Here is a 14334-nt window from a genome sequence, read left to right on the forward strand (position 1 = left end):
TTAGCAGCTCGGTGGGCTAAGGATCTAGGGTTGTCACTGCCAGTGGCTCTCGTTACTGCTGTGGCACAGGTTTGATCCCTGGCCCGGGAGCTTCCACATGCGTCAGGTGCGGCAAAAACAAGACAAAACAAGTTCTGTTCCTTGCCAAGAAGGACTGAATGAGTAGGATGATTTTCCCTCTCTCCCCAATTAACGTGCTTTTTGTTTTTATTTGTGTTCACAGTATATTTCATACTTAGATCTTCTAGGTGACTTGAAGCAAATTTGAAGTCTCTTTTGAGACTTGTATTTCCAAATGTGAGTTGTATAAAAGCAAAACAGTCCAAGGTTGAACATTCTATGTTAACTTTGCTGAAAGCAGATTTTAAGTGACTGAGTGAAGGTTGGATAAGACCTTAATTTTTTTTTTCCTAGACCACTTACAGGTAAGTAGGTTTTTGTTCTTCGGTAGCCTAAAAATTACCTTTGCTGTTTTCTTTTTGGTTGTTTTTGTAATACACAACTCAACCGAACATATATTTTTCTCTTAAATGCCAAGTTCGTAAATGTGTGAAGAGCAGTTTTTCAGGACTTACTAGAAAGCAATTAAGTAGAAACTCCTTTGGTAACACTAGAATCCACAAGACATGTTTGTTAACCAAAAATTTGTAAGACCATATGGTGCTGCTTTATTTTAGATCAGTTTGCTTCAGAAGCCTCTGTGTGTCTCCCTTGTGTTTTCATAACTAGGTATCTAGATGAGCAGAAGACAGAGAATGGAAAAGATAAGGAACAGAAACAAACAAATACTGATAAAGAGAAAATGAAAGAGAAAGGGAGCTTCTCTGATGCAGGCTTGGGTGATACGAAAGTGAAATCTGATCCATTTGCTCCCAAAACTGATACTGAGAAGCCTTTTCGGGGTAGCCAGTCTCCCAAAAGGTATAAGCTCCGAGATGACTTTGAGAAGAAGATGGCTGACTTCCACAAGGAGGAGCTGGATGATCAAGATAAGGACAAGGCTAAGGGAAGGAAGGAGTCTGAGTTTGATGATGAACCCAAATATATGTCGAAAGTCATAGCAGGTACAAACAAAAACCAGGAGGAGGAGAAGTCAGGCAAATGGGAGGGCCTGGTATATGCACCTCCCGGAAAGGAAAAGCAAAGAAAAACAGAGGAGCTGGAGGAGGAGTCTTTCTCAGAGAGATCCAAAAAGGAGGATCGGGGAGGACCCAAGAGAACCGAAAGTGGGCACAGGGGGTTTGTGCCTGAAAAAAATTTCCGAGTGACTGCTTACAAAGCGGTCCAGGAGAAAAGCTCATCACCTCCCCCAAGAAAGACCTCTGAGAGCCGAGAGAAGCTGGGAGCCAAAGGAGACTTTTCCACAGGGAAGTCTTCCTTTTCCATTACTCGAGAGGCCCAGGTCAATGTCCGGATGGACTCTTTCGATGAGGACCTTGCCAGGTGAGATGTGGTCCATCCTGACCCTCAGGTCTTGAGTAGCTGAAGTGTTAAATCTCCTGAATTCCTCCCTGAGGTGGTTCTGGGACTGGACGGGCCCCTGCTGTTAACTTTCAGCGCAGACACTCTTGTATCTCCCTGTTTTCAGAGAAGTGTGTGTTACTGAGCAATCCATTATGTATTGGGCAGTATCGCAGCTTTGGTGAAGCATCTTTTTAAAGTCTTCAGTGACTGGATATTTTAGTACTGAGTTCCCCTCTGCTTCTCTTTTTTGCCCTCTGTCTGTCGCATCACTCACCACCACTCTCCAGTTCCATCCCTGTTCTGTTTTCTTCCTAAATGTGTTTAGGATGTCTTTCGCCCATGGAGCTGTTCAGAAGCCATTTCTCCGTTCTTAGCTAAGTCACAGTTCTATCATTACAGGCCTCCATCAAATAATGTAAGGGTTTTAGAGTTGGGGCTGGGGGCACAAGAACTCAAGGAAAGAGTGGTTGAACCCTAGGCTGCTTCTCACCTTCTGTGAAACCTGCACAACCATGTGGAAGTCTGCTGAGCAGCATGCCAGCCTCATCCCACTCTTGCCACATTGTGTCACTGCACTGAGTAACCCTGGCTGGCCAAGCTAGTTGATTTTTTAAAACATCTTCCTGGACTTGCTGTTGTGGCTTAGCGGGTTAAGACCCAGATTAGTATCCATGGGGTGTGGGTTCGATCCCTGGCCTCACTCAGTGGCTTAAGGATCCGGCATTGCTGTGAGCTATGGTGTAGGTCGCAGGTGCGACTTGGATCTGGTGTGGCAGTGGCTGTGGTGTAGACTGGCAGCTGCAGCTCCCATTTGACTTCTGGCCTGGAAACTTCCATATGCCACAGGTGCAGCCTTAAAAAGCCCAAAGAAACCTTCCCATTTTGTCATATGTTAAAACCAGCAGAGACCCTCCCCCAAAACAGTCACTAAAGTTTAATGCTTCATCCTGCCCATTCATTCCTATTAAAGATTCCAAGGGGAAGTAGAGGAGAGATTTGGGATGCTTTATCCTATAGTTGCGGTACATTGAAGTTACTTTGAACCTTGGTGGGAACTTAAAAAGGGAATTTTGTGGATAAATTTAAAACTCTTAAAGCACGCTTTGCGTTTTTACGGTTTAAATGTTCTTAATTTCTGTATATTTTGCTACATTGGGCCTCCCTCTGTTTTCTTTTTCAGACCCAGTGGCTTATTGGCTCAGGAACGCAAGCTTTGTCGGGATCTAGTTCATAGCAACAAAAAGGAACAGGAATTTCGATCCATTTTCCAGCACATTCAGTCAGCTCAGTCTCAGAGGAGCCCCTCAGAACTATTTGCGCAGCATATAGTGACCATCGTTCACCACGTTAAAGGTGAGTCCAGACCACCCCCAGCCTGCTCAGGCACCCTTTCCTCAGCTTAGCTTCCTCTCTAACAAGCGGAAGGGTGAGAGGGCGAATGAGGGAGGCTTTGGGGGACTCATCAGTAGGACCTTTGAAGGTAGGGACTTTCTTCTAGGGAGGAGTTGGCATTTTTTTATTTTGTTTTTTGAAGCATTTTTTATTTTTTTGCTTTTTAGGGCCACACCTGCGGCATGTGGAGGTTCCCAGGCTATGGGTCGAATGGGAGCTGCAGCTGCCAGCCTACACCACAGCCACAGCAGCGTGGAATGTGAGTGGCATCTTTGACCTACACCACAGCTCATGACGACGCCAGATCCTTGACCCACTGAGCAAGGCCGGGGATTGAGCCCACATCTCATGGATGTTAGTGTCTGGCATTCATTTCTGCTGCTACCACAACGGGAACTCTGAGTTTCCGTTTTTTAATTACAGAGCTGAACATTATGAAATGTTAGCGGTAACCTGTGATTGTAAGAACAAGTCCTTTATGTGAAAGTTGAAAATGTTTGAGGAAGGAGGTATGAAAAGTGGCTTTTCCAGCCTCTGTCTTTTCCTGTCTAGTAGGAGAAGCCTCTAGAGGTTTCTTATAGGTCTTGTGGTATGGATTTCTTCCCCATGTTATTGTGCCATCTCCTGGGCAAATGGAGGTGGATGAGCTGGGGAATGTGATGTAGAAGCTGGGCCTGAGCCAGTTACAGGTTCCATCTGAAATTGGAACTCAAGTAGAAGTTGGTGCAGATTCAGAGGATAGTAGGCTCCGTTTTCTCTGTATCTATGTCCTGCAGTAGAAATCTAGGGCTCAACATAGGATTGGGTCTGAACTAGCCACTTTTTTCTTTTCTTTCATAGTATGTTTGTTATATGAAGCTGACTATAGTCTCTTCTCTGTGGCTGCAGGGCCATGCAGAGGAGCTGCATGTTGAGTCTGCTTTTGATAGCCTGACATGTTGTCTTTGACTTCTCACAGAGCATCACTTTGGGTCCTCGGGAATGACATTGCATGAACGCTTTACTAAATACCTAAAGAGAGGAACCGAGCAGGAAGCAGCTAAAAACAAGAAAAGCCCAGAGATTCACAGGTGAGCACCTCAGCCTTATACTGGAGGTGATTATAAGAGACTGCTCATCAGATAGTAAACTCGACTTGTTTTGCCACTTGTTAGGTGCAATAGTAGCAGAGTTTAGGGTAACGCCCTCAAGGCTCTAGGATGGTGGTAGCTAAGAGTGAAAAGGGCCTGCTTTGGGGGCCTGAGGAAAACAGCCCTTTTGATATAAATGAATGCTGGCATTCTTGGAAACTAGGATCCCTGTGAGCTTTCGATACTTAGAGTAAATGTTGTTTCTTTAAACAGTCCATGAATTTCACACATCAGTTCTTCCTTTAGAAGGATTTGCAGCAGGTGGATGCTCGAGGTGGGCTGACAGGATTATGTCAAAAGGTTTGAAAGCCCAGCAGGTTTAAACATTTTGGTTGTGGAAGTTCATTCAGTGAATAGGGTCTTTGTCTAGAAACAAAGTTGGCCTTCTCTTTAATTATTTAATAGTCATCTCTTAAACCTGTTACAGTAGGTGGAAGGACCATATTTGCACAACAGTCCTGGAATTGGGGTCTTTTTGGGGATGTGTGTCACGCCAGGCAGTTGTTTCTCACCTGGACCTCAATCCCATCGGTGATAATAGGCCGTTATATTTTAATTCCCAAGATGAAAGGTAGTCTTGATGTGAATTTAAGATTATAGGCATGGCTCTAGCAGTACTGGATGGAAATAAGAAGTTTCTTCTGTTTGAGTTCAGGAAGTTGAGATTGTGGGAGGGAGTGTGCATGCATACATGTGTGTGCGTGCTTTTGTACACTTACGAGAGAGTGTAAGTAAATAAACAAACAACATAAGCGTATAAGTTATGAAATACAATAAAAGGGAATATCTATGATTCCATTACTCAGCTTGTGAACCAAAATATTACCAGTGCTCTAGTCACACTATGGAATGGTAAACAATTTTTGTGTTTTCAATTCTAGGAGGATAGACATTTCCCCCAGTACTTTCAGAAAACATGGTTTGGCTCATGACGAAATGAAAAGTCCCCGGGAACCTGGCTACAAGGTGAACTGTTGCTTTGATCAGTAATTCCAACAAAATGAGTGCGTTGGGCATGAACTTGACAGAAATGTGTTTGTTTAAATTACTCTCTACTTAAGTTTGTGTTTTTCTTTTAAGGATGGGCATAATTCTAAAAATGAACTACAAAGGGTTAATTTTTATTAAATGTATCAACAACCTTTGTGAAGTGGTTAGAATATGGTAAATGACCCCAAAGTCTATTGAGGTGAGCTTGAGAAAAAAAAGAGAGGAGTTTTGGAACAAGTGCCCATGATGAGAGAAGAAACTTTTTGTGATATTTTTCTGCTTGTAAGTATTATCAAATCAACTATATACATGCGCTATTTCCAACCATGATTTCAAAAGACATGCATGTCAGAGGAGAGTGAAATATTCATATCTTAACTTCGTAGACTGTTTTAAGCAGTTAGTGCAGATTTTTTTCTAACATTGTACCATATCTATCATCTGTTGGTTACTGTTACTCTAAAGCTAAGCATTGCGTTGATAGCCCAGTTACCTTTGTGATGATGTGCACGTAAACACTGTTTTTAAGAGGTTAAAGCTTGTATGCAAGTCTCTTACTATGAAGTGCTAGATTTGGGTTTTTAAAATCTTCGGATTTATTGACCACCATTCCCATATACAGCGAAAATTTATAATTAAAGGTAGCTCTTCCGATGTTGCTGAGACCTTTCCCAAAAGTACAAATTTTCAAGTTTTCCGAATAAATATGTCTTGTTGGTTGAATGCGATGAGAGACAACCTTGCACAGTCTCTCTTCGCTCCCATCCCCCTTTTCTTTTTCTCCAAGTCCCCACTAGCTTGGCCTGAACCATGTGAAATGGAAGCTTTTGAAACATCAGGAGAAATCCCGTCCTCTCTGCCCCGCAGAACCTACTCGTTAGAGGTGCTACGTGCAGCGCCTGAGGGAGCCATGCTGGGTTTTTTCCTCTTTTTTTGGTTTTTGAAGGGTACAGAGGCCCCATCGCAGAAACAGCCACCACATGATAAAGTGAACCTGCTTATACCTACCACTCCTGTAATTAAAATTAATTTTTTTTTTTCAACAGAAAGCTTAGTCGTTTGTGTAAGTAAAATGTTAATACAGAGTGAACTGCTCCTTCCCTCCTTTTTAGGGAACTTTTACTTCCATGAGACAAGTCTTAGTGTAGAACGTCCCTGAAACCACCTTACATCTCTGCTTCCATTGAGCTTCTCGAGAGCTGTTTGAAGGCCCTTGGCCTGATAGTTTGGGGTAGAAGGCCGCTGTCCTTGCTAGGCTCATGCTATATCTGCAGTATACTTACCCGGATAGGTTACACTTCCTAGGAAGTTAGCAAAAAAGATTTTTATTTTTCTCTTTCTTTTTTTAAAAAATAGACTTTGATGTTTCCACTTTATGAATTCTCCATTATGGTTTTTGATAATCCCTCTTTAGAAATTTCTCAATATAACTAACTATTTTGAGAGGCTGCCCAAGTCTCTTGTTGTCTGTCACTGGATTCCATACTCAAGAGATTCTGTAAAGGAGGAGAGGTCCTGGGGGGGCTGCCAAAGAGAAGGTAGGGGAAATAACAGCATTTCCACTCTCGGTGGTGACTGAGCCTGAACCAGCCTAACCAGCACCTTCCAGAGCTGATTTTGGCTTTCTCAACTTGTCGGCTAGCAGTCATTCCTGGGCCACAGAGGGAAACAGCAAAGTGAGCTGTGTGTGTGCACAGGCGCCGCAGCATTTGCAGAAGGCTGCGGTCATTGTTTTAGAGAACGGGTTTGGGCTCTGAAGAGATCCTCATAAAATGACTCCTATGGAAGATCTCGTATCCCTGCCTAGCTCGGGTGAGGTGCCGCCTCGCGCTCCTGGTGCTTCCTCTGCACCACTCCATTGGAGTAGAAACCAGTTTGTGGGGTGGTTGAGTTGGTAGCCCTGAATCCCAAGAACTTTCATTTTGATGTCTCTTTTGGCAGGCTGAGGGAAAATACAAAGATGATCCCGTTGATCTCCGCCTTGATATTGAACGTCGTAAAAAACATAAAGAGAGAGATCTTAAACGAGGTAAATCAAGAGAGTCAGTGGATTCCCGAGACTCAAGCCACTCGAGGGAACGCTCAGCTGAGAAAACGGAGAAAACTCATAAAGGATCAAAGAAGCAGAAGTACGTCATCCATGAGCCCTTGTCTGTCACCTTATTCAGACTCCTGAGTGGCCTCTGTCTGCCCTCCATTAGGCTGTACTGCAGACCCTCCATGGCAAAGAACTTGGGTTAGAAACGGTAGCCACGTGTGCAGTTTCTTTGAACTGTCAAGTAAGGTCCCTGGATTGAAAGCAGAACTTTTGCACAAATGTAAGCATAATCCTTGTCCAAGGGAGGCCTCCCCACTCGGAGATGATGGGCAGTTGATTTGGCTCTAGGGACAGTGTGCAGAATCATTGGGAATTCTTTTTGCATTTATTTTGGACACGTTTTCTTTGTCATGTCCTTGCTCAGTACAGATCTTGGGGGGTTATGTTTTAGAAATGGCTCAAAGTTGTCAGGTAATGACAGTGGTCGGAGAAACGGGGTGGAACTGGATAGGACAAATTCGTTGATCTCAAAGCCTTTTAAACTAGTTTCACAGACACTTCCAAGAGAGGGGTTGTTCCAAATATTCTTTTAACAAAGGTAAGTACTGTTGCACTTCATAAGGTGGCATTTATACCAAGGTCCTGTTGTTTCTACTTATGGTTTTTTTTGTTTTTTTTTTTGTCTTTTTGCTATTTCTTGGGCCGCTCCCGAGGCATATGGAGGTTCCCAGGCTAGGGGTTGAATCGGAGCTGTAGCCACCGGCCTACACCAGAGCCACAGCAATGCGGGATCTGAGCTGCGTCTGCAACCTACACCACAGCTCACGGCAACGTCGGATCGTTAACCCACTGAGCAAGGGCAGGGACCGAACCCGCAACTTCATGGTTCCTAGTCGAATTCGTTAACCACTGCGCCATGACGGGAACTCCATCTACTTATGTTTTTGAATGTTCATGACTTTTCAGTCATGTCTCATTAAAGGTAACAGAGTTAGGAGTCGCTACAGCTCTGATTCGACCCCTAGCCTGGAAACCTCCATATGCCGTGGGAGCGGCCCAAGAAATGGCAAAAAGACAAAAATAAAAAGGTAACAGAGTTAAAACCTCATGCCTTTCTGTAAGAAGCAACACCACTTCTATTGTCTATGAACTTTAACTGGCAAGCACGTTCATATTCATTGCCTTTTTTGGGGGGGGCCACACTGGCCCCATATGGAGGTTCCCAGGCTAGGGGTCCAATCACCGCAGCCTACACCGCAGCCAACAGCGTGGGATCCAAGTTGCGTCTGTGACCTACACCACAGCTCACAGCAATGCCAGATCCTTAACCCCCTGAGCGAGGCCGGGATCCATCCCGCATCCTCATGGGTGCTGGTCAGGTTTATTAACCGCTAAGCCATGACGGGAACTCCCTATTTTCTGATAATAGTCCTTTGAGATACGTTGGACAGTGAGTAGGCTACCCGATTTGCCCATTTGAAAGATAAAAAATAAGCCCAGGATGATTTGTCCAAGGTCACACTGTATCGACTGACATCAAACCTCAGATCTTCTGTTTGTCTCCCTTCCAGTCTGTTACTCATGCATGAACGAGCTCTAGCAGCTTTCGGGGCTCCCACAGATACAGGACTGATGATTCGCTGTAGGGAACGGAGGTGGGGGTACAGTAGTTGACAGTGCTGCCCCTGGTGGAAAGGGAGCAGGAGCCCTCAGGCATTTCAGGATTGGCCTTGAATCACTGATCCTTATTCTTTTCGCTTATTCCTTTCTGTCTGATTTGCTCTGTAACCTTGAACAAGTCTCTAGCAACCCTAGTGTTTGTGATTGGGGCGAGAAGAAAAATGACAGTTGTGTCACTGTTCTCTTTGTATGTCACACTTGAGTTGATACAAGGACTCTTTCTCATATGTCTGAAGGGTGGCTCACCCAAGGTTACACAGCTAATAAAAGGCAGTGTTGGGACTTAAATCTGGGGTCTTTTGGAGTGTTATTTTGAAAACTTCTTGAACTAGCAGTGAGTCAAACATTCGAGTTGTAAGAATCCTATGGAAGTAACTTAGATTTCCCTTTTTTTATGAGTAAATGTTAGAGCCAGAAGGATTCAGATAATTAATATTTGATCATCTCAACTGTTTGGGGGTTGGGGTAGGAGGCGGGGGCCAGGGGCTTTTCATAATGGAGGAGGGTAATGATGTGTTACTGGCACTCGGCTGGCTCCTCCCTGTAAGGCCTCCTCTCCTCTTGGGAGCCTGGCCTTTCTGCCACCTTAGACATAGTTGGTACCCTCCTCCACTACCACATGGCAGTACGTAGACTGTGACTCATCGTATTAGTGTAATTTGCCTAGTCTGTAATTTCCCCCAGATGAAGGGCAGGAAGGGAAATAACTCTGGGAAGAGTTTCACCAGATCCTCTGCTTAATGACACAATCTGTTTAAGCTCAGTGGAAGGTGGGAGGTGGTTTGCGGAGTAGTCGTATAATTAGAGCTAGGTGTGAATCCAGGTCTGCTCAGCTCTCACCTGAGCATCCTGTCTATAAAATGGGGGAAATACTACTGAATAGTCCTAATTGCCATTTACTGAGTGCCTTCTACATCAGTGTAAAGTGTTTTAAGCACACTGTTTTTTTAATCTTTAGAGTAGCCTCACAAAACAGGTACTGTTCTTCCTAGGAGAAATAAAACTAATATAAAGCCGAGACAGATGGTAATAGATAAAGCCTGTCCCAGTGCCACATACCCTGTGGCTCTACATACGCTGTTTGTTTCCTTCTGCCTTTCTGATTTGTGCTTGGGTATTAGACTGAACTACCAGAGGCCATGGACTGTGTTTTGTTCCTCCTTCTCTGTATTTCCCACGTTCATTCCAGGCTCAGACCTAGGCGTGTCCCTGGGTGGGAAAGTTGGGGGTGAGTTGTTGTTTCATCATAGACCTACTGCTGATTGCACTGTGCTACTTCTCCAGGAGCCCCAGCCAAGGGCCCTACCCTAGAAGCTGACTGATTTCTCTGGCTCTTCTGTTTTCATAGGAAGCACCGGAGAGCACGAGACCGATCCAGGTCATCTTCCTCTTCTTCCCAGTCATCCCACTCCTACAAAGCAGAAGAGTACACTGAAGAGACCGAGGAGAGAGAGGAGAGTACCACCGGCTTTGACAAATCAAGACTGGGGACCAAAGACTTCGTGGGTCCAAGCGAGAGAGGAGGCAGAGCTCGAGGGACCTTTGTAAGCCCCTGTACCCTCTCCCTTTCTCTCCGCCCTTACTTCCACCAGTTCCACTCATGTGCTAGAATATCTGTTTTGTTGCCCTTGATACAAGTAACCCAGTTTGTAAACTCTAGAATCCGTGGTTCCCCAATTCCCAGGCTTTCCATTTTCAGTTTTTTCTATTTATAATCACTTAGCCAGAAAGCCTCTTAGGGCTTCTGGTCTGAAGTTCACTTATCTCGAATCCATCCTGCTGTGTGTAAGGAGGCCCCGTACCATGTCGTCTTCTGTCTAGGCTACAGACTTGAGAGGTACAGAAAGGGAATGGCTGGAAACCAGGTGACCAGCTGTCTATTTTGTGCCAGAAAAGTGTTTGAATAGAAAGCAAGGAGTTGTTTTTCTCCATTCCTTACATGGTCCCTTTGTCCTGTGTCCCCGCCACCCCTTGTTTTGCCACAGCAATTTCGAGCCAGAGGGAGAGGCTGGGGCAGAGGTAACTACTCTGGTAACAACAACAACAGCAGCAACAACGATTTTCAGAAGAGAAACCGGGAGGAGGAGTGGGACCCTGAGTACACACCCAAAAGCAAGAAGTATTACCTGGTATGTGTCTGGGGCTAACCGGAAAGGGCCAAGGGGGCCTTTGGCACACACAGTAGCTGATACCGAGGCCTTAATTGGTCTCTTCAAAGCTGTGGTTAAAACGTGTGCAGGCACTGCACTGGCTACATAGGTGCTTGGAATAGTACAGTGTTGGCAGATGAGTGTTCCCCAGAGAGGCTGTCCTTGACCTTGAAAGTGTTATCTAAGATGTTTCTGGATTCCAGCATAAGCAGGAAAGGTTGCTCTTGCCTTTTTTCGTCTGTGAAGTCGTTTTATTGCTCACTCGCCCTAACTCCAGCCTCCCTCCAGCCTTTACCCAAGATATCATAACCTTCCCCTGAGGCTGCAGCCCCTCCCTGTCACTCCCCCGCAGGAGATTGACAAGAAAGACTGCTCAGGATGTTTTTTTGAGGAAAGGGACCTGTCTCCAAAATGAAACACCGCTGGGGCTTCTCTTCTTCTAAGCTGTTGGTCATTCTCGGGTACTGGGCACCTTCTGAGCCTCTCCCTCTCAGGTTATGGCTCTTCTGAGGCTGAGTTACCTGGCCAGTGAGTGAGCTCTCTTGGCCGTACTGTGTTAGCAGTAGGCTCAGATCCAAGCAGATGTGACTTGGTGTTATAGCCAAGGTAAACTTGGCAGCTGAGTCTCTCTTTACCCTTGAGGAGGACTGGCATGGAAACTGGAAGCTAGGAAACAGGTTGATTTGTAAATCACTGTTCGTGGCTTCACTTTTCTAGGGCTTCTGGGAGCTACTTTGAGCCTCTCAGAGGAACCTTGAACCGCCATCCAGGGAAATGGCTGAGCTGGGATAGATACTGGAGTGGGGCTGTCTAGGGAAAGGATTAAAGGCCATACAAAGCCCATTTCCCTGCCCCTGTCTGCCACTGGAAGGAGCATTGCCAGCCTGATTCATTTAGGCTTATGAACAAGCAGCTAGCCTTTTAGCTGAGCTAACCTGTTGGGCGCCTAAGGCACTACTTGTATAGGTGGATGGTTTAGACTCTTTGAAGCCATGGGGCTGACAAGTTAACAGTGACTTTTCAGAATGCTTCCTCATTCATTCTTTCATTAGATCCTGCCTTCTCTCTCATGAGATCATCAGAGCAGGGATTGTTTGAGTTGTAGGTTGTGGTTTTTCTACTCTCACCCTGCCTCCTTGCATAAAACTTAAGAGGGCAGATACAAGATGGGAGGCTGGGTTCAGGTCCTGCTTTTGCTGCTAACTAGCCTGAGACCAGGAGCAGATCATGCCCTTGGTCGCACTTTCACTGCCTGTTCTTGGCTGCGGGAGGTAGGACTGGGGAGCACCAGCCCCAAATGGGCCCCCCTCTGTATTCTGTGTTGCTTCCTCTGTTAGCTGCTTGACGACCCAGATCAGATACCCTGTTTCACGTTTGGGGCTGATTTGCTTTCTCAAGCCCACCCCTTGAGAGGCGGTGTACTACATACTGAGTTAAAGTTCCTCAGGCTCTTTTTTGCCTAGTGGAGGTGATAATGGTAGGGTAGATGTGAGGAGTAAATGAGATAATGCAGGAAAAGGTCTTTGAGAGCGGGGTGAAGATGTCATCATTATAATGCCTAAGCTGCTACTTTAGAATTCAAGGAACCCAATTGAATATTCTCTTAGATCCGGATCAGTAGCCTTTTTGGAGTGGGGGACAGGGAAGGAGGACAAGGCCTATGTAAGTTTCTTTGAGAAAGTCACATTTGGGTGGGTGCAGAGGAGAGGGTTCTGGCAACTCTTCTTCACTCTGGCGCTGACAGCAGTTTTCTTTCCTCCAGCATGACGACCGTGAAGGCGAAGGCAGTGAGAAGTGGGTGAGCCGGGGCCGGGGCCGAGGAGCCTTTCCCCGGGGCCGGGGCCGGTTCATGTTTCGGAAATCCAGCACCAGCCCCAAATGGGCCCACGACAAGTTCAGTGGGGAGGAAGGAGAGATCGAAGATGACGAGAGTGGGACAGAGAACCGAGAGGAGAAGGACAATTTGCAGCCCACAACTGAGTAGAGGCCACTCTTGATGGGAGCCCCTGCCCAAGGGAGAGAGGCGCTGGGAAGATGGCTGGTGAGGAGCTAGACAGAGGAGCCTCAAGAAGATTCTGAAAATCCCACCCCTACCCGCCCCCCCCCCCCCACCAGCCATGTAAAATCCTACTACAGCCGAAAGCATCCCTGGCGCTGTGTCCCACTGGACAGAGGCAGCTGGCCGTGGGGCCTGGGGTCAGGCCCAGCTCTTGAGCAGAACACACCATGTGGGGCTTTAGCTGTGTGTTTCTCATTTGTTGTTGGTGTGTGGGGTGGGGGCTGGGTAGGGAGGGCAGAGTGATACTTGGATTTTGGTTTATTCCCTATTAGAAACCAACAGTTTTATTCTTCATTTCATTTCATTTGGAGCTAAAAGGACTAATTTGATGATTTTCAATCTCTTCTCCCTTGATTTTTTAAAAGCCCTTCTCTTTTTTTTTAGGCATATGTAGAAACATTAGCAGAAAGATTTAATTTGGGCGACTTTGATTCTTAAAGAGAAAACAAAAGCATGTGAATAAACATTGAAGTGTTCACCTCAGTTTGGGACCAAACTGCTTGGATCTTTGTAAAAAATCGGTTTTGTATGTCGAGGAGGAGTTCAAGGCCTTTCTGACCACCTTGTGTTCCCCTTTTCTGCGCAGCCATGTATCACGTGGTGTGCTCCTAACCACACCCTATGTGCACCCCCCCCCCATATTTTCTGATTTCTTCTGGGCTGGGCTTCCCCTTCTCCACCAGCAGCTCCAATATCCCAAACTTTCTAGTCCTGCTGATCCTCTCAGCAACAGGGGTGGAAACTGGATGGCAGTTTCTGGTCTGTTTTCTAAGAAACTTCTGACTTCTATTATCTTTACAAATATAAGATGAGAAGATAATTTTTTCAATATTTTTTATTAATCTTTTTATAAATGAAAAGAAACTCCTATGATTGATTAAGGAAGGTGGTTATGGCTGGGTGGTTTGTGGGGGTTTTTTGTTTTGTTTTTTTTCTTTTCCTTTTTTTTTTAACCTTAAGCTTTAAGTTGAAACATTCTCAGATGTTTGGGGGGGAAACATCATCTTACAATGGGTCCTTGTGCTTGCCTTCTGGGGAGGCGGTCCTGAGCAGGTGAATCATATGGCATTTATGCATATGTAATATGCGGACTGCACCCACCTCTTCCCCCCTCGACCTTTGCCTCTTGGGTTGTTGCGCTACTTTCCCCTTACTTTGCTACATTTCTATAGTTAAGTTGGTTTTACTTGAATGATTCATGTTTAGGGAAGAAAATGAAAAAATGCCCTTAAAATTTGTTTCAACTCCTCCTGCAAATAAAAAAATAAATGAAGTGGCAGATGTAAATGGGCTGTGGTCATTGTCACCCTGGGAGTGTGTGTGTGTGTGTGGCAGAGGGGGGTTGGGGGGAGCTTCAGGGAACCTGAGAGACAAAATGTCTGTGCGGGTGGCACCTAGGCTGTTGCTCAGCCCCACACTCAGTTCTAGGAG

General features: G+C 45.6%; 1 protein-coding gene across 3 annotated transcripts in view; it reads left to right on the forward strand.

Annotated features, from left to right (window-relative positions):
• THRAP3 (thyroid hormone receptor associated protein 3) overlaps positions 1-14190 on the forward strand; it is a 72461-nt gene extending 58271 nt beyond the window's left edge. For all 3 annotated transcript variants that reach the window (XM_047793345.1, XM_047793344.1, XM_047793341.1), the window contains 8 exons: positions 730-1443; positions 2645-2817; positions 3815-3926; positions 4868-4952; positions 6918-7105; positions 10043-10238; positions 10680-10823; positions 12607-14190. In XM_047793345.1, coding sequence (XP_047649301.1) covers positions 730-1443; positions 2645-2817; positions 3815-3926; positions 4868-4952; positions 6918-7105; positions 10043-10238; positions 10680-10823; positions 12607-12828 — 1834 coding nt within the window. In that variant the 3' untranslated portion in view covers positions 12829-14190. The remainder of the gene's footprint in view (positions 1-729; positions 1444-2644; positions 2818-3814; positions 3927-4867; positions 4953-6917; positions 7106-10042; positions 10239-10679; positions 10824-12606) is intronic.
• Positions 14191-14334: the final 144 nt, after the last annotated feature.

This window comes from Phacochoerus africanus, chromosome 8 (assembly GCF_016906955.1).
Source record: "Phacochoerus africanus isolate WHEZ1 chromosome 8, ROS_Pafr_v1, whole genome shotgun sequence".
Lineage (NCBI taxonomy): Eukaryota > Metazoa > Chordata > Mammalia > Artiodactyla > Suidae > Phacochoerus > Phacochoerus africanus.